This window comes from Chelonoidis abingdonii, chromosome 3 (assembly GCF_003597395.2).
Source record: "Chelonoidis abingdonii isolate Lonesome George chromosome 3, CheloAbing_2.0, whole genome shotgun sequence".
NCBI lineage: Eukaryota > Metazoa > Chordata > Testudines > Testudinidae > Chelonoidis > Chelonoidis abingdonii.
Genome location: NC_133771.1, coordinates 104,474,103 through 104,493,791, shown reverse-complemented (window position 1 = coordinate 104,493,791; position 19,689 = coordinate 104,474,103). Strand labels below are relative to the sequence as shown.

The window sequence follows — 19,689 nt, the reverse complement described above, 5'->3', positions numbered from 1 at the left end:
GGTGCATGTTTCAACTGGAATAGATCCTCAAGCATAATAAATGCTCAGAGATCTCTCTGTCCTCCTGTAGTATAACTTGGCGATATGCATTCTGTAGATTGACAGTAGAAAATATCTTTGTGCCACAGAGATCCATCAATGCTTCTTCTATGTGTGAGTGGATAGCTGTCAATCCCAATGGCTTTATTAGGCTCCCTTAAGCCTATGCTATGACAAATACCTCCAGTCTTTCTCTTTGTCACCACTATTGGTGAGACCCATTCAGATGATGTAATTTCTTCAATAACACCATTGCGTACTAAATTTTTAACTTCTTGTGCTACAGCATCCCTGACTGAGAATGGTAGAGAGGTAAATTCTGTCCTACAGCTGTCACTTGAGGTAAACATTTAATTTTGTGAGCAAATCCAAATGCACAGCTCATCTGTACTATCCTCATTAAGAGCAGAGACTAGAGTTTGTGCTGTAGTAGTGCCAGGTGGGGTAAAAGCAATGTGCCCATTGAGTGCCAACATGTTTAGTGAGGGAAACAAATCACTGTTTAGGACAGCAGTGCCCCTAGGCATTAGACAGAATTCTGCCGGTATGTGTTATGTATCAAAAGTCACAGTTGCAGGTAGTCAACCAAGCACGCAATGCAGTTCATCAAGTAGCACACTAGGTATAAGCTCGATTCAATAACTGACACATGTCCAAAGTATTGCAGGCAAATCAATTCAAGTAGCATAGAAACTGTTAAGCCAGTGTCCAACATTCATTTCACCATGGGGGGCTTCACTCCTGTTCCAGCAGAGAAATGAAGAGCACACGTTATTTTATCCACAATGCATGAGGAGCTGCTTCCATCCTCACTCAATGCAGTAACCTCAGGCAATGCAGTAAACACAGTAACTGCATGTACTTGTTGATTAGGCTGGGTTGCTTCAGCATCCTTTAGGGAAATGTCTGCTTTTTTTGCGGTGCATCGAGCTCCTTCTGCAAGCCTTCCTGTGTAATCTGTAGTGTGGTGTGTACATTCACAGTGGTGACATTCTTTTCCTTGTGTGTTTTGAAATCACTGGGCCTGTTATTTCTCATTTACATTGCCCTTGTAATTTTTCAACTGCCTTGTTGTAGTCAAGATGTAGTGGCTGCATGGCTTGCATTGCACCTTCTGTACCTGAGCTCATTATTTTCACCTCTACCATCGCTGACTCGTTATGATTAGCAATGGTTATGGCTTTCTGTAATGTCAATTCCAATTCAAGCAGTAGGTGTTCTCTAATACGAGGCACAGCTATTTTCTCCATGAGCCAATCTCGAATCATTTAATCTGCCATGTTGCCAAAATCACATGTGACAATCAGTTCCCTTAAAGTATAAGGATTTATTTCTCTCTAGGCGATGTGATCAGAAGATCTGGGGGAGTGTAAGAAGGCGCCCTGGTTCCCCGCCGCACCTGAGGGGGACGAGCCAGAGCAGGCACCTCCGTGGGCGGAGCCAATGCCACCTGTCCCCGCCCACTGGAAGTCAAGGGGCGGGACAGGAAGTATAAAAGCCCGGCCCCAGAGCTCAGTTGGGGGCCGGCCGCCGAAGAGGACAGATGTTGAGGCCCAAGCTCCCGCTGGGCCCAACCTGCCCCATGCCCGGTATCCGGAGGAGTGCTGGCCGGACCTGCCTGGGGCCCGGTACCCGGAGGATCCCTGGCTTGACCTGCCCTGCGCTTGCTACTCGGAGGAGCGCTGGCCGGACCTGCCTCAGCCCCGGTATCTGGAGGACCCCCAACCTGACCTGCCCTGCGCTCGCTACCTGGAGGAGCGCTGGCCGGACCTACCTCGTGCCCGGTATCCGGAGGACCCCCAACCTGACCTGCCCTCACTATCCGGAGGAGCCATCGGAGTGTCCTGCCTCCCAGCATCCAGAGGAACCCATGGTCTGGGACCCCCCGAACTACGCCAGCGGAGGCCAGGTACGGGGAGAGGGGGGAATTGGAAGTAGCCCGGGGGTAGCCGACCCCAGTCTGGCCCCTGGGGACTGTGAACCCATGTCAGTGTGTTGCGTCCTGGATTTCCCATTGACTGCAGCGAACCCTTGTCACTGCTAGGGCCCCGGGCTGGGACGCAGTGGAGTGGGAGGGCCTGCGTCCCCCCTGCCACCCGTCTGAGGGTGGCAGATTCCCCCTCTCCGTGGCCTGAGGAGGCCTTCTGTATAGACGTACTGTTTGTATGGTGTTTGCTCAGCCCCTGAGCTGAGCCTGAACTATTTGCTGCCCCGCCCTGACCCAGGGCTTGGGCTATAGACTGTGGTTGCTCAGCCCCTGAGTGAAGGAGCTGAACCTGAACTATTTGCTGCCCCGCCCTGCCCAAGGGCCAGATGTAGACGCGGACTGCGGTGTGTAAGGAGGCACCCTGGCTCCCCGCCGCACCTGAGGGGGATGAGCCCCAGCGCGACCGGTTTACAGGGAGCCTTATTGTTTATCTCCTGCTGAGTTCCCCTTTTAAGCCCATCTATCAGAGCTGACTCCAATGAACTCCACGCACACAAATAGAAAATGAACAACACCACTTTATTTGCGAAGGGGAAAGGAAGGAAGGGGAAGGGGAACAGATTAATGATTCCGGAGATTTGGGATAACACATAGGCACACACATGCACTCTATAATACAAGATGTTTTTCTACCTTTACGGATGTCAGTGATGAAGAGGCTGTGGGAGTCAGATGACTGAAGCCAGGGATGAACACCAACCATGGATGACAGATTAAATAAACAGGTATGTATTCCAATTTTAACTCCCACTCTAACCTGCTTTGCATCATCCTGGGTGCACAATTGATCTAACTAATCAGACTAGGTCCATGTGTGGAAGTTTGCTTTCCTAAAATAACAAACAACCAACAACCCCAACTTAATTATTAAGTAACTATTGCAGGCCAATAGTCAGTGCCAAGACTGTACCACACTACGAGAGAAAGCTAGATACTTGAACTTCTGACAGCTTCAGAGCCCAAGCCCCAGCGCAAGTGCCAGTGCTTCTATATTGTGATGCCAACTTTTCCCAACCTAGCACTAAAAATTTCCCAAAGCTGGGAAAAATTCCCAGATAAAGTTTTTTGTTTCAAAATCTCAAGGGAACGTAATATGTGGGTTTTTAATAACTATATAATAAATATTATATCCAAATTATTCTTATTCATTCGAGATATTTCACATTTATTATAATTTTTATACGTATAGATGTTTTTCAATTTTAAATTTATGTTACTTATATAGTAAATAAAATATTTAACACGAGGAGTAGGATTGAAATTATAGAAAATCTATTTTACACAAATTTCACTGAAGTATTTGTAGTGTGGCTCGGCCACGGTTTGTCCCTCAGCGGGGCTGTGGGGTATCCCACCGCCTCGCTACCAATAGTCTTAAGCCCAGCGCTAGGTCAGGGTGAGGGAACAAACACTGAGTCAATATGCTCAGGCCCTCAGGCAGGGCTGAGCAGCAATACTAGGTTTCGGCCTCCTCAGGCCGGGGAAAAGGGGGAGTCTGCCACCCCTGGAGGGGTGCCAGGGGGGACGCAGGCCCTCCCACTCCACTGTGTCCCAGCCAGGGGCCCTAGCAGTGGCAGAAACTTGCTGCTGTCAGTGGGGATCCTGGCTGCAACACACTGACACTGGCTTTGGCAGTGCTGCGGCCAGATTGGGGTCGGCTGCCCCCAGGCTGCTTCCACTCTTTCCCTCGTCAGGTATCTGAGTCATCGCAGCATCACCAGTGGTCTCAAACACCATCGGTTCCTCTTGGTAAATGTTCGAGGGTGGGCTCAGCAACTACTTGGGGTAGCAAGCAAGAGGCAGGCTCGGCCCTTCCTCGGGGTAGCTGGCGAGGGTTGGTTCGGCCAGTCCTCCTCGAGGTAGCGGGCGCAAGGCAGGCTTGACCAGTCGTCCTCAGGGTAGCAGGCGCAAGGCAGGCTTGGCCAGTCGTCCTCGGGGTGGCGGGCGCGAGGCAGACTTGGCTGGCCGGGTGTGAGCTCTGGCTGGCAGCGGCCGCAGACGTCTGGTCCCGGCGGTGACAGGGCTCCTACTGAGCTCTGCAGGTCAGCTTTTATACTTCCGGGTCGGCGCCGTGACCTCTGAGGGGCGGGCGCAGGACCCAGCGGCTCCGCCCACAGCTGGGTTGTGGGAGGTTGGTCCCTCAGCAGGGCTGTGGGGTATCCCACTGCCTCACTACAGTATTACAATACAAAAAGATTAATACAAAAGTATTAAGAAGTACAGCATGTGCCCTGCAGTGTACTGTACATCAAAGTTACTTTGAAAAAATAAAAAGTAAACATATGATTATAAAATAAAGATAAAAAAGTAAACAGAACAAATAACACTCTTTTATATAATTTTCCTTATTATTATAATCTCTGAGTTTTATTCTGTTGGGGGTGCTATTCCGTTGTTTTCGTTTCGACGTGGACGGATCTTTGTCTACTCCTGCAGCCCTCTTCCTCTTCTCACCAGCCTTACCGATCTCTTTATTCATTTTTTACGTTAGATAAAAAATGGAAAGGGATCTCTGAAATAATGGAATGCAATAATTAGTATAATGTATATTTCAATTTATATCTAAATCAAGGAAGGGAACATATTATCTATTATTACCTAACACAGTAGGCGAATATATTTAATATTTGCCTGGAGGAAGGTGCTGTTACAAATTTATGAACAGCCGAATGCTCTGGTCCATATTCTCTGGGCAACTGCAAGCATGAAAGACAAAATTTTAGAGATTTAATGACAGATCAAGAAACTAATCATAACCAGTAAATATTGCAATATATTTAATTATTGGAGGAAACCTTACCTAAAAGATAAATTTGATAACCATCTCCTCATTATCCGCCAGCCAGCTGTTGCTGAGGTTGGTTTGTTGTGAGTCCATGTACACACTTGTCACTTCACTTGTGCCGTCATGATATAGTATGTTGAAGCACCACCAATAGGAGAGCAGCACAGCCCAGTTTTGAAAATCACATGACAAATATTCACCAATGGAAGAATGAAATTTGAGGGAAATTTAAAGAAATGCAAATATTTTACTTTTTATGAAAACATCCCAGGATTTTTGCGGTTTGGAAAGTCTTTTACTTTTTATGAAATTTTCCCAGGATTATTTAGGTTTTGAATGACAATTCCCAATTTCCCAAGTCGAAACATTTTACTCAGAAATTCCCAGATTTGGGGAAATTTCCCAGGATATAGAAGCACTGGCAAATGCCCCTGGCTCCTCCTCTCACTGGTATTTACAGGGAGCTGTTGCTGGGCAAAGTCAGATTCCCGCCCTTTTGGTATAGAGGAACAAGAACCTAACACGAAATGGAGGCTACTTTGTTCTTTTACTAAACCAAGATGGCCTTTTGATTTACAGAACTTATTTTAACTTTTATACATAAACATCTTTTAATAATTCGGAAAAATGTAAACTGAAATTAACAAAAGCAGCAACATACTGATCTGTCAATTCCCCTGGTTTCCATGCTGGTGGAATTTACAGCATGCAGCTACCACGTTCACTTTAGACACACATAAAAATTAATGCAGTGAGTGCTGTATCATATTTATTATTCAGAACAGAAGAGTGTAAAATATACACTGCCCTTCTGTTCCAAGGCACTAAATAAGCAAAACAGATTTTCTTGCTTCAGAGAGTTCTCTGTCATTAATTGCAAGGATATAGTACTCAGATACTCTTATCCAAGAATTAAAAGCAATTGGAAGCTCTCCTAGGCTTTGAAGAAAGGGTGCAGGTAGATTCAGGGGCAGGAGAGCCATTGTAGTCACCAATTTTGTTGAGTAGTGGAGGCCTAGACCAAAAGAGTGAAATCCAACATCAAGCAGCTTCAGAAGCAACTGCTGCAGCAACCCCCTGGCCTCAGCACATACAATATACACTTACCTTTCCTGCTAGTTTTCTAACCTCAAAGACTACAGCTACCAGAAATCAATACTGGATCTAGCAATATCACATTGTTCTCCACTAGGCCTTGTTTGCACACTGGGGAGAGTTGGATTGTATTCATAGAATGTCACCACAAAGCATGGCAGGCAGGCAACTGACAATTCATTCATCTAATCAAAGAATCTGCATTGCCTTTGTTGTAATAACCTGGAGCTACCCCATCTCTGAACTGTGAGTAATTTTCCAGGGGAAACCCCTCACTTCACATGTGAGTCCCAAAGTGGATTTGGATCTCAGTCAGTGTGGGTCAAAGACAAAGAAACATAATCAAAATAAGAAATAAAAGATCTGGTCTTGCTAATGTAGATACTGCTCTCTCTCTAGCTTCCAGTCCTTTCTATGATGGACACTGCAAGCTATCAGAAAATGATGTTTCTCTTTCTCCTGCACATACCTTTAGACGTTGCGAGGCAAGAAACAAGAGTTGATTTTAAAGTATTTTTCTTCACCTTTTTATCTCCTTTTACTGTTTTCTCCAAAATTAAAGGTCTAATAGTCTTTAAAAGGTTTTCATAGGTTCATTCATAGATTCCAAGGCCAGAAGAGACCAGTGTGATTCTGACAGCAAATCTTTTAGAAAAACAGCCAATCTTGATTTTAAAATTGCCAGTGAAGGAGACACCACCACAACTCTCGGTCAGTTGTTCCAATAGTTAATTACTCTCACTATTAAAAAAACATGGCTTATTTCCAGTCTGAATTTCTCTAGCTTTAAATTCCTGCTATTAGCTTGTGTTACACCTTTCTCTGCTAGACTGAAGAGCCCATTATCACGTATTTGTTCCCCATCTAGGTACTTATAGACTTTCTCACAGTTCTTGCACAACAAAGTTGTGAAAAAAAAATCCAGAGTGTGGAGAGATACCCATTGAAATCTGTCAGCTTATGCCCAGGGCATAGGCACCTGAACAACTGATGGAAATAACTGGCAGTTAGACGGGAATTCTGGATACTGGCATGAAAATGAGACACATCAAGTTCCACCTCAAAATGAATTATTATTCTGCTAGGAATTCAAATTAGCAGCCAAGTTACTGACCTGCCACCTTCAGTTCCAGAGTGGCTTCCCCATAAAAACTGGATGATCGGAAGAAACAGATAAACTGCCCTCCATCAGAAGGGGTGATGTTGCATATACGCAGGACGACCCTTCCATCCACAATACCATCCTTCAGCAGCTCTGTTCTGCCTTGATATTTTGATATTTGCTTCTCAGCCTGATCTTTTCCATGCTGATACAGATGGACAAGTTCAGAGAACTTGGATTGGAACCAACGCACCTCCATCTCCTGAGCACTCATGCTGGGGGAAAGGTGACAGGGTAACAGGGCATCTTCACCTGCAGAAACTATGATGGGATGATCAGGTCCAATCACCTTGAAATTCACTGTTAAAGGAACCAAGACACCCAGAAAATTAGACCAGAGGGGAGCTGGATTGCTTTCATAGTGATAGGGGAAAATAGCCCACCCCCCCCCATTGGTCCAGAGTTTTAGAATAACCTGTGCCCCCCTTGTTTCTTTACAGGCCCAAGACCTATTGCTAAGCACAATGCTAAATAAGAGCAAGAGTTTTAACTTCTGCTAAACTTGTTTATCTAGACCAAGGGCATTGGGGTATGAATAAACCAGGGAAAGAGGAACTAGGGAGAGGGACAAAGGAAGGCCCATAAGTGCCAGCTCAGCTTATGGCAGCTAAAGTGTGGTAATGGCTTTTGCATAATGCAACTGCAAGGTAGGGGTCGTTGTGATGGTCAAACCGCAGACTTGACTGGCAAAGACAATCACAGGAAAAGCCACAGATGGAAAATTGGGGTTTTGCCATAGATGGAGAATTAATTGGTCAGCTTGCTTGATTATCAACACTATATTCCAAATAAGGCAAATAACATGTGTAACCTGCGTGCTATGTTTTGTGGTTTTGACCTTTATAAGCTTGGTAAAATTTGTAACATGTAGAGCAGTCTACCTCTTGTGTGGGGTCATTGCTGTCTCTCCCTGTATGCATACTTGTACTTGTGTGGACAATAAAGGTGCCTCAGGCTGTCTGATCTAAAATCAACCGGGTGGTCGATTTTCCACAACAATAGGTAATGAATGCTGATCTCTCACAACTGCCTAGGCTGCAACTTGACCAGCTAAAACTGAGCTAATGGTATCTTCTCTATCTGCACTGGAAAACAGGTCAAGTTAGGACAGGGTTAGCTAGCACCTGTTAGCTGACCCTTGCGCTAAACTCAGCCACTTTTCCTAGTCAAGACCAATCCAAAGAGGATTAAAAAATGAGTGATCTCGATCTCTAAATTTTGTGAACTGGTTAATGACTGCAACCAGAACAATTAACCTGTGGAAGACTGTTTGCTAGGCTGGAACCGAGGCAGGTGGCCTCTAGAGAGAAGGATGATAGAGAACACCTGAAAGGAGAGGCTGTGTCTGTGACATGCTGTGGAGTTTAAGGCCTGGTCTACATGGGAAAGTTTTACTAGGGTGTGTCTACACTATGAAATTAGGTTGAATTTATAGAAGTTGGTTTTTTAGAAATCGTTTTTATATAGTTGATTTTGCGTGTCCCCACACGAAATGCTTTACGTGTATTAAATCAGCAGACTGTGTCCACAGTACCGAGGCTAGCATTGACTTCCAGAGCATTGCACTGTGGGTAGCTATCCCACAGTTCCCACAGTCTCCGCTGCCCATTGCAATTCTGGGTTGAGATCCCAATGCCTGATGGGGCAAAAACAGTGTCATGGGTAGTTCTGGGTACATGTCATCAGGCCCCCCTCTCCTTCCTTCCTTCCCTCCCTCCCTCCGTGAAAGCAATGGCAGACAATCATTTCACGCCTTTTTTCCTGGGTTACCTGAGCAGACACCATAACACGGCAAGCATGGAGCCCATTCAGCTCACCATCACCGTACGTCTCCTGGGTGCTGGCAGACGTGGGACTGCATTGCTACACAGCAGCAACTCATTGCCTTTTGGTGGCAGACGGTGTATTACGATTGGTAGCCATTATCGTTGTACTCCTGGGTGCTCTTTTAGCCGACCTCAGTGAGGTCGGTCAGGGGCGCCTGGGCAGACATGGGAGTGACTCAGTCAGGTCATTCCCATCTTCTGCCGAGCACCCAAGAGATGACAATGGCTAGCAATCATACTGCACCATCTTCTGGCGAGCAGCCAGGAGATGATGATGGCTAGCAATCGTAATGCAGCATCTTCTGCTGAGCACCCAGGAGATAATGATGGGTAGCAGTTGTACTGCACTGTCTGCTGCCAGCCTAAGATGTAAAAGATAGATGGAGTGGATCAAAACAAGAAATTGACCCAGCAATGTGCACATCATGCTGATAAGCTCTGCATGGTCACCTGTGCTGATCAGCTCACCACGCTGTCCAAACAGGAAATGAAATGCAAAAGTTTGTGGGTCTTTTCCTGTCTACCTGGCCAGTGCATCTGAGTTGAGAGCGCTATCCAGAGCGGTCACAATGGAGCACTTTGGGATAGCTCCCGGAGGCCAACACCATCAAATTGCGTTCACGCTACTCCAAATTCGACCCAGCAAGGCCAATTTCAGCACTAATCCCCTCGTCAGAGGTGGACAAAAGAAATCGATTTAAAGAGCCCTTTAAGTCGAAAAAAAGGGCTTCATCGTGTGAACAGGTCCAGGCTTAAATCGAGGTAACACTGCTAAATTCGACCTAAAATCATAGTGTAGACCAGGCCCTAGTTATGCAGGTGTAATTATACTGGTATAACTGCCATGTGGACACCATTATTCTGGAATAATAGTGACTTTTTTCAAGTTTGCCTTAAACCTCTTCCCCAGTGACATAAGCTAAACTGGGGAAAAAAACCCTTATTTAGTTTTATATTTGTAACTCGCTATGTATTCTTTCAAATATAGGTATGAGAAAAACAATAAAAAAAGACCCAAATAGTAGAAAATCCTTCTTTACCCCTTCCACATTTGACATTCTCTGCTTGGTAGTACATCACATGAAATGAATTTACAGCACGTGTCAGTCACATTCAGTTCAGATCACTCTGTTCCATATATTTGACTCATTTGTGTAATGTGCAATTCACATTTTTTCATCATAGATTCCAAAGCCAGAAGGGACCACTGTGATCATCTAGTCTGATCTCCTGTGTAACACGGGTCACAGAACTTCCGTGTTTCACACTGGTGACACCACTGCTGGAATCCTGTGTCAGTCCTGGTGCCAACAATTCAAGAAGGCTGTTGATAAATTGGAGAAGGTTCAGAGAAGAGCCATGAGAATGAAAAGATTAAGGAGTGACTTGATAATGAGCTCTTCAATTTAGCAGAGAAAGCTATAACACAATCCAATGGCTGGCAAAGGAGCCAGCAAAAAAACAAAACAAAAAACATGTGAAAACAGGGGAGTTTGAGTGGGAGTTCAGTTGGAGGGAAAGGAAGGAGGCATGCCTCTGTTCCACAGGAGCAGTGAATGAGTTCTTATGGTTTTGTGAGGTTTTTTTTCTCTTTTTCCCCCTTCTTTTTTCCAGTTTGCAGAGGCTGGTAGGGCACAGAGTTTTGTGAGAGAAGCGGAGTCCTGATTAGGGGGCAGGGCTTCCCTGATTAGGCAGTGGGGCTTCTCTGATTAGGGGGTCTATAAAGGCAGCCAAGCAGCCATCCAGTGGCACAGGAACCAGAGCTGAAAACAGGGAACTTTCAGTGGGAGGTTGGGGAAGGAAGCGTGTGGCCTGGTTTTTTTGGGGGGGAGGGGAAGGAGGAGGGAGGGTTGGTGTTCATTGTGGGGGAGAGGGATTTTGTTTTTTTCTCCTTGACAAGATCTTAGGCGGGAAGACTCTGACAGATACAGAGTCAGAAGTGATAGTGAAACAAGGAACTGAAGAGATAATGAAGACAATCAGATGTGGAGGCTGCAGGATGTAAATTATCTTGGAACAGGTACCCAAAAGGAGCTTGGTTTGCATGAAGTACTCCCTGTTAGATAAGATGGAAGAGAAGATCAGAGGCTTGGAGATGCAAGTGGAAACTATGGTTGTTGAGTTTTGAAGGGGACTCAAGCACATGATGGAGGGAAGACAAGAGGAGGCTGAAGGGAAAAGTCAGGACTGGCAGATGCAAGCTGCACTGATGAACTCTGAGGGGAGACTGCTGGGTGAGGAATGCGGCTAGTGGAAGCATGTGACTATGAGAACCAGGCAGAGGGAAAGACTGGCTAATGAAGGAGAAGTAGAGCTGAGCTGGAAAATGAAGAAGGGGCACAGTAGCCACTAACAGAAGGTGGGAGGGCAAAAAAGGAGAGAAGAACGGCTAGTCTTATAAGAAGAGGGGAAGGATACAAGATGACTCACAGAAGATTGCAAGGGTGAACAAAAGACAAGAGGACTTGCAATCAGAAGGGAAAGGAAGAAGGCCAGAAAAACCACACCAAAACCAAGAAAAGGCAGGTCTAAGTGACTGGTGACTCCCTACTAAGAAGAACTGATACGGAGAACAGAAGGGTGTGCTGTCTGCCAGGAGCTAAGATAAAGCAAGTGGACCTGAGACTGAAGAGGATTCTAATGAGAGCAGGAAAGAATTAACTGATTGTCCTTCACGTGGGGAACAAATAATACTGGAAGACTCCACCTGAATAGGGAGGGAAATAGAGTCTGGGATGGAGGATGGCACAACTGAGTAAAAGAGCTTTAAACTAGGAACTCGGGGGGAGACAGCTGGGAGATGCTCATATAATCTCCATGCCTTATTCTAATATTGACGGGGAGGAAAATCAAGAGAGAATACACCACTGGAGAAAGGAAGAGCAGTAGGTAGGAGAATGTACAGTAAGAGGAAAGATAGTGCTAATACCAATAAAGCTAACAGTCAGGTAGGCAATACTGTAAGTAGAATAAAAGACGGTTACTCACCGTTGTAACTGTTGTTCTTCGAGATGTGTTGCTCATATCCATTCCAGTTAGGTGTGTGCGCGCCGTGTGCACGTTCGTCGGAAGATTTTTACCCTAGCAACACTCGGTGGGTCGGCAGGGCTCGAGAGTGTAGGTCAAGAGAACGGATGGCACACCACTCATGCCTCGCTGGCGCTGACAGAGGATGTCGTATCAAAGGTGGCTATTGTAAAGACCATCCCCACCGGGGCTCGTCGATCGGAGAAACCGGTGTCAGCTTTTACTGGCAGAGAGCTGGCATAAAAAGACTGAAACCAATGATGAATTTTCATAAAACTGTTTGCTTTGCTCCCTAGGTTACTCATCTGTTAATAGAATACCAAAGCAACACAAAGTGAGAAAAAGCAGCAAGTATATTATAAGTCAATAATTAAACTTATACAAATGCTACAAGAGATCTTAATGCAGAATTGCAGAGTTGAAATATAGCTAAGAAAGAGAGGGATTCGGGCGATGGTCAAGCAGACACCAGCTGGATCAGGGTGTCTGATGGATGGAATCCACATGCCGCTGGTGGACAAAAGTACCACGGCGAGTAAGGAGAGGATGAGCTCAAGCGCCTTGGCATCTAGGAGCGAATATCACTAGTGTCCGAAGACAGCGCACGAGGCTAGAGTAGTATGTGTCTCCAGGGCACACAGAGTGCGTTATACGTGTATGGCCCTTGTGGAGCCGGGATCGACAGTGCTGAATGGTCGCCAGTGCCAGGCAGGTGTGCGGTGCCGGGCGATCCCGGCTTAGACAGGCTCTCTGTTCTGCGTGCTGCTCGCAAGGGGAAGAAGAGGCAGGGAGCTCGACCGACGGTGTGCGCCGGGAAGCGAGGCGAGGCACTAGATCGACGGCCCTAGGGGACCGGGATCGACGTGGCCGACGTTGTTGGTCGCCCAGGCAAGGTGTCGGAGCCGGGCAATCCAACTAGATGAGCTCCCTGGCTGCGGTGCCATTGCAGGAAAGCAGCAGGAGGCGGAGGCTCAACCACGGCCGGTGCCGGGGAGTGGCAGGCACTAGATTCGACGGCCCTTGCGGGACCGGGATCGACGGTGCTGGCGTTGTCGATGCGCGGCAGGTGGCGGTGCTGGGCAGTCCAACTTAGATGAGCTCTCTGCTGCGGAGCCATTGGCACAGAAGCAGCAGGGCAGGAGGCTCAACCACGGCGCGTGCCGGGGAGCAGCCAGGCACTGGATTCGACGGCCCTTGCGGGACGGCGTCGACTGCCGCGTTGCCGGTGCGTGGCAGGTTGTCGGTGCCTTGGGACAATCCACTTAGATGAGCTCTCTCTGCGCCTGGCGGTGGCCGTTGACACGGAGCAGGAGGAGCAGGAGGCTCAACCACGGCGATGCCGGGGAGGGCCAGGCACTGGATTCGACGGCGCCGCGTTGTCGGTGCTTGCGACAGGTGTCGGGGCTGGTGATCTGACTTAGACAAGCTCACGGGCGGCGGTGCAGTTGGCATGGAAGCAGGCAGAGCAAGAGGCTCAAACCACGGGCGAATGCCGGGGAGCAGGCAGGCACTGGAATCAACGGCCCAGCGGGACCGGAATCAACAGTGCCGTGTCCTCAGCGTCTCTGCAGGTGTTGGTGCCAGGCGATCCGACTGAAATGAGCGCTCTGGCTGCGGGGCAGTGCACAGAAGCAGCAGGAGCCGGAAGCTGCGACCACGGCACGTGCCCGGGAGACGGTCAGGCACTGGCAGGAAAGAGTGTGGGCTTCCGCAACCCTCAGAGAGAGGGAGCGGTGCCGAGTCGACTTTGGTGCCAGTAATGGCCGGGCCGGAGGGGTCCGGTGCCGAGGGAGGCGCTTCTGTCCGCCGAGTACCCAGCGCTCGGTGCAGAAGGGCAGGGGAAATGAAAGTGCCGCTCCGTTTTGATTCTCGGCTTAAACCTGCAAAATGGGGACTAGCTGTGAAATGCAGTCCCCCGAGGCACCCTAAACAGGATCTGTGGATCTCCTGTCAGCACGGCCTGAGGTGTCCAAGCACAGTCTAAGACGGTAAGCCGGGCATGGGCTCCGGCACTGGTTGCGGGAAGGGGCTACCCCCGAACCCCGCTAACTATTATAAACTAACTATGCTAGTAAAGAAAAAACGCATAAGTAATGCAAAATAAAGGGATGATAACTAATATACACAAGAACTACGAGTAGCTAGGGAAGCGGAGGTCAGCTAAGCTGCGCTCCACTGTTCCAACGACCGACACGGGCGGTAAGAAGGAACTGAAGGACGGCTGGGTCGGCAGGGGTAATATCCGGCACCATAGCGCGCCACTCCAGGGGGCGCTATGACGTCCAGGTCGGCAGGGGCTATATATCCGGCACCCATAGCTGGCCGCCACTCCGGGGCGTTCCTGCAAGCGCTTCCCCGGTTTATAGATCCGGCACCCATAGCCGGCGTCGCACTGTGCCAGGGGGCGTTCGCCTGCGCGACCTGCCGACCCACCGAGTGTTGCTAGGGTAAAAATCTTCCGACGAACGTGCACGCGGCGCGCACACACCTAACTGGAATGGATATGAGCAAGCACTCGAAGAAGAACTGTACTCAATTGAGTGAGGAATCTGAGTGAAGCCAAGCAGCAACAGGTAAGATGTTTGTACACCAATGCAAGGAGCCTGGGTAACAAAATAGAGGAACTAGAACTACCAGTGCAGGAAGTGAAACCAGATATTATAAGATTAACAGAAACATGATGGAATAGTAGTCATGACCGAAGTACAGGTACTGAAAGGTATGTGCTGTTCAGGAAAGACAGAAATAGAAGCAAATGAGGTAGAGTAAAATCTTATATTAATGAGGAGTTAGACTGTAAAGAAATGAGAAGTGATAGAATGGATAAAACAGAGTCTGCTTCAGTCAAAATCACTTTGGAGAAGAAAGCTACCAGAGACTCCCCTGGATAGTGCTTGGGGTATGCTAGAGACACCCCGCTCCCCATCTGATTTCGATATGGATAGAGACCTTTTTTATGATTATGGGAGACTTCCCAGATATAGATTGGAGGATGACTGCTACTAATAATAGTAGGGCCCAGATTTTCCTGGATGTGATAGCTGACAGATTTCTTCACCAAACAGCTGCCAAATCAAAAGAGCTGATGCCATTTTAGATTTGGCATTCATGAGTAGTGAAGATCTCTTAGAACAGCTACTTGTAGGAGGCAACCATGGTTCAAGAGATCATGAGCTAATTCAGTTTAAACTAAATAGAAAGATTAAAAAATAGATCTGCAATTAGGTTCCTGATTTCAAAAGGGCAAACTTAAAAAAGTAAGGGAATTAGTTAGGGAACTGGACTGAGGAACTCAAGGATCTGAATGTGGACGAGGCTTGGAATTACTTTAAGTAAAAGCTGCAGAAACTATCTGAAGGTTGAATCCCAAGTAAGGGGAAAAATTTATAGGGAAAAGTTACAGACCAAGCTGGATGAGCAAGCATCTCACACAGGCTATTAAGAGAAAGCAGAAAACTGACAAGGAATGGAACATGGAATGGATCAGTGTGACACTCTGTATCTCAAATTAGCACTCTGGAACCCTCATATTCACCACTGGCATATGATTATGGTTTGGTTTGGTTTGTACAAAGTATGCCTTGCGAGGTATCATTTTAAAAGTCTGGATCTGTTGGACCTTAATATGCTGTTGGATTTTATGTACTATCATTGTATGTGAAGTTATGAAGTATTGCTATATATGTTACTGAAAAATGTTGTGAGGTTGAGAGAGGGTCGAGAGTGACCTAGACAAATTGGAGGATTGGGCCAAAAGAAGTCTGATGAGGTTCAAAAAGGACAAGTGCAGAGTCCTGCACTTAGGACGGAAGAATCCCATGTACCACTATAGGCTGGGGACCGAGTGGCTAGGCAGCAGTTCTGCAGAAAAGGACCTGGGGATTACTGTGGACGAAAAGCTGGATATGAGTGAACAGTGTGCCCTCGTTGCCAAGAAGGCCAATGACATATTGGGCTGTATTAGTAGGAGCATTGCCAGCAGATCGAGGGAAGTGATTATTCCCCTCTATTCAGCAATGGTGAGGCCATATCTGGAGTATTGCATCCAGCTTTGGTCCCCTCACTACAGAATGGATGTGGACAAATTGGAGAGAGTCCAGCAGAGGGCAATAAAAATGATCAGGGGGCTGGGGTACATGACTTATGAGAGGCTGAGGGAATGGGGGTTATTTAGTCCGCAGAAGAGAAGAGTGAGGGGAGATTTCATAGCAGCCTTCAACTACCTGGAGGGGGGTTCCAAAAAGGATGGAGCTCAGCTGTTCTCAGTGGTGGCAGATGACAGAACAAGGAGCAATGGTCTCAAGTTGCAGTGGGGGAGATCTAGGTTGGCTATTAAGAAACACTATTTCACTAGGAGGGTGGTTAAGCACTGGAATGGGTTACCTAGGGAGGTGATGGAATCTCCATCCTTAGAGCTTTTAAGGGCCGGCTTGACAAGGCTTTGGTTGGGATGATTTAGTTGGTGTTGGTCCTACTTTGAGCAGGGGATTGGACTAGATGACCTCCTGAGGTCTCTTCCAACCTTGATATTCTATGATTCTATGATTAACACTCTCTATCTCAGAGACTTCTTGGAGAAGGCACATACGCAATTAGGCAGCCTAACCCATGTCATAGCAAGGATCTTTCTAGCAGCTGGAAGAAAGCATAAAAGAGAGACAGGGACATCATCTCTTGGCCTCTCTCCCTGCCACCTCCATTTCAACACCAGGACGATTGTCTGGAAGACAAAGATTTTGAACTAGGGAGATTGGCCCCAGGCTGGAAGAGTGTCCAGTCCGTGTATTAAGGAACTGTAAGCTACCTGTAACATTTGTTAGGGTGAGAGACTGCTTGATTCAAATCTTGCTTAATCTTTTAAAGTTAAAATTTGGACTACATTTCTATATTTATTACTTAGGCAATCAACTTTGATTTCTATGACTGCTACTTATAATCACTTAAAATCTTAATTAGCCTCTTTTGCATCTCCATCACATTGTTGACTCATATTTAAGGCTAAGATTTTGGTATGGGTATTTTTAATAAAAGTCACAAACAGGATGTGGGCAATAAACAATAAATCATGGAAGCCCAAGCCCTGCCATATGGGGCTGGAGCCTGAGCTCCACCTCCCAGGGCTGAAGCCTTAGCTCTACCACCCAGAGCTGAATCATAATTTTCAGGAAGTCATGGAGGTCTCATAAAATCATGGAATCCATGATCTCCACGACTGACTTGTAGCATTATTCATATTCAGCTGGTGATTCACCATAAGCCCCAGATCCTTTTCAGCAGAGTTACAACCTAGTCATTTATTCACCATTTTGTAGCTGTGCATCTAATTTTTCCTTCCTTAGTGAAGTACTTTGCACTTGTCTTAATTGAATTCCATCCTGTTGTTTTTGGACCAATTCTCCAATTTGTCCAGGTCATTTGTAAATCTTATCCCGTTATCCAGAGTTCTAGCAACCTCTCCTAGCGTGGTGTCATCTGCATTTTATCAGTATACTCTCCAGTTTATTATCCAAGTCATTAATGAAAATATGGAATAGTGATAGGTAGAGTGGCAGAAGTTTAAGATGAGACTGGAGAAAAGTTTAAGGTGAAATATGATGTAAAAGTCCACAGTGTACAGGTTACACTGAGACCAAGGGGAGTAAAAAGGGAGAAAAATCAATATCTTCCCCTGCTTCCCCTCCAAAAAATGGATTTTATTTCTTAAATTTACATAAAATGCTCTTATTATGAATTGTTTCAAAATAACAAAAGATGAATGGTATTAAAACTGTTGAGAAACAGTAGAATACACTCTGTGACAAGATGCTTCCTACCTGATTCCAATGTAGAAACATGGACCGTAAAAAAGAAAATGAGGTAACTGGACAGAGAAAGGTTGCCCTTAGCACAGTGAGAGTGGAAGGAAATCCTCATCTTCATTTGTAACTTGATCCAGACATCACAAAAGAAAAGGGAAAAAAAATCCAAGTGAGCAGTGTGCTGTAATTTGGGATACGAATTCATTGAGCACAATATTAACCCTAGGACATGTGCTAGTTAATAATTGCATCAAAATGTGCATTTTTGCTACTGTTTTTGTCAAAAGACATGTTACAAGACATAGCAAAACTTGGCTTCACTGTTCATCTCAAATTACAGTCCAATATTCTGGACAAAGGCTACTAGCATTTGCAAAATTCATTGAAAAATACTATCACAAAAATCACTAACTTTTGTAGAAGCAGCAAAGAATCCTGTAGCACCTTATAGACTAACAGACATTTTGGAGCATGAGCTTTCGTGGGTGAACACCCACTTCGTCAGATGCATGAGACAAAGTGGGTATTCACCCACGAAAGCTCATGCTCCAAAATGTCTGTTAGTCTACAAGGTGCTACAGGATTCGTTGCTGCTTTTACAGATCCAGACTAACACAGCTACCCCTCTGATACTTAACTTTTGTAGAGTAATAGTCTGGTTGTAAAATTACAAAAAAAAAGTCGCCAAGAAATAAAAAACCCTTCATGTATTTTGTATCTGTTTTTATAATGCAGTGTGAGAAAAGGCATTGCTGGGTCTGGGTCACTTGGATAAATACAGATAATCTAAAGTCATAAATGAATTTTTTCAAGTAGAAAAAGGAACATTTAAAAAACAAATTAAAGGATGATAACTTCCTGCCACGTACCTCATGAGCCCAGGAGAAACTTCTCAGCAGTTACAGGATCACTGGGACATTTCCAGCTTCTCACAGTCAATGAAATGGACCCTTAGTCTGGGACGTGCCCTACAGTGAAAGAATTCATGTTACAGTATAAAGCAAAAATCATTTAGGAAAAGAGAATCAGTTCAGTATCATCTGTCCTGGTGCAATTTTATGATAATGTTTTTTAAATCGCAGCAGAATTTACTCTTTTCTCCCGCATGTAGCAGGGTTGAAGATGCAAGTGAAATTGTAAAGCAGAACGCCACCATTATCATTTAGATGGTGATATAAATTAAAGAGTTCTTATGGAAATCTGCACAAAGCAATGTGCTTATGCTCTCAAAGCGAGCAGGTTTAGCCTCACACACATCCCAGTTGGAGCAGAGTCATTCCCACTGTGGAAGAGGCTGCTCCGCCCCAGTATGATGGAGTGATGATAGTCACTACATAGTTAACACTCTAATGGTTTCTTTTATAACCCTAAAAGCAGCAAAGAATCCTGTAGCACCTTATAGACTAACAGACGTTTTGGAGCATGAGCTTTCGTGGGTGAATACCCACTTCGTCAGTATGCATGATACTTTTATAACCCTGATTTTTGACTGTACATCTATAAACTACAGGAAGATATTATCAGCCTCAAAATTGGAACGTTAGATCTGGGGCTGAAGTAAACTATTTCTACCAAATTTGATGTGACTTGAACAAGTGGTTGCTGAATTATAACACTCTAGAAAAGAGGGTTCATCAAAGTTAAAAAATATTTTTTGCTGCTTTATAGCATAAAAAACAAATGCAATCACACATTTTCTTATGGCTCCCTGGCCCCTCTGCTCCACACCCCACCCTCTCCACAGCAGAGGTTATGGGGCTGCCCTACATATCTGATCCCTGATACAGAACCCAAACCCTCTGAACATTCTGCTTTACGAGACTTGCCCAATGCTTGGCTCTTCCTGCAGTCTCTTGCCTCGTTCATGTGGCTGGACAGTGGTAGCTCCATTGCACAGACAGCATAGCTAAGCACATAGATTTGGCACACTCATTCCAAAAGGCAGTGGCTAAGTGGGAGTGATTTGGGTC

General features: G+C 46.0%; 1 protein-coding gene across 5 annotated transcripts in view; it reads right to left on the bottom strand.

The window, feature by feature from the left end:
* Positions 1–19,689, bottom strand: part of LOC116836822 (butyrophilin subfamily 1 member A1-like) — a 139,203-nt gene that overhangs the window by 55,203 nt on the left and 64,311 nt on the right. For 2 of the 5 annotated variants that reach the window (XM_075063961.1, XM_032800773.2), the window contains 3 exons: positions 18,589–18,687; positions 17,735–17,846; positions 7,021–7,368 (listed from right to left, as the gene is read on the bottom strand). In XM_075063961.1, coding sequence (XP_074920062.1) covers positions 7,021–7,368; positions 17,735–17,840 — 454 coding nt within the window. In that variant the 5' untranslated portion in view covers positions 17,841–17,846; positions 18,589–18,687. Of the gene's footprint in view, positions 1–7,020; positions 7,369–9,934; positions 10,219–17,734; positions 17,847–18,588; positions 18,688–19,689 lie in introns of those variants that run through there. The other 3 variants (XM_032800775.2, XM_032800777.2, XM_032800776.2) reach the window with 3 other exon arrangements.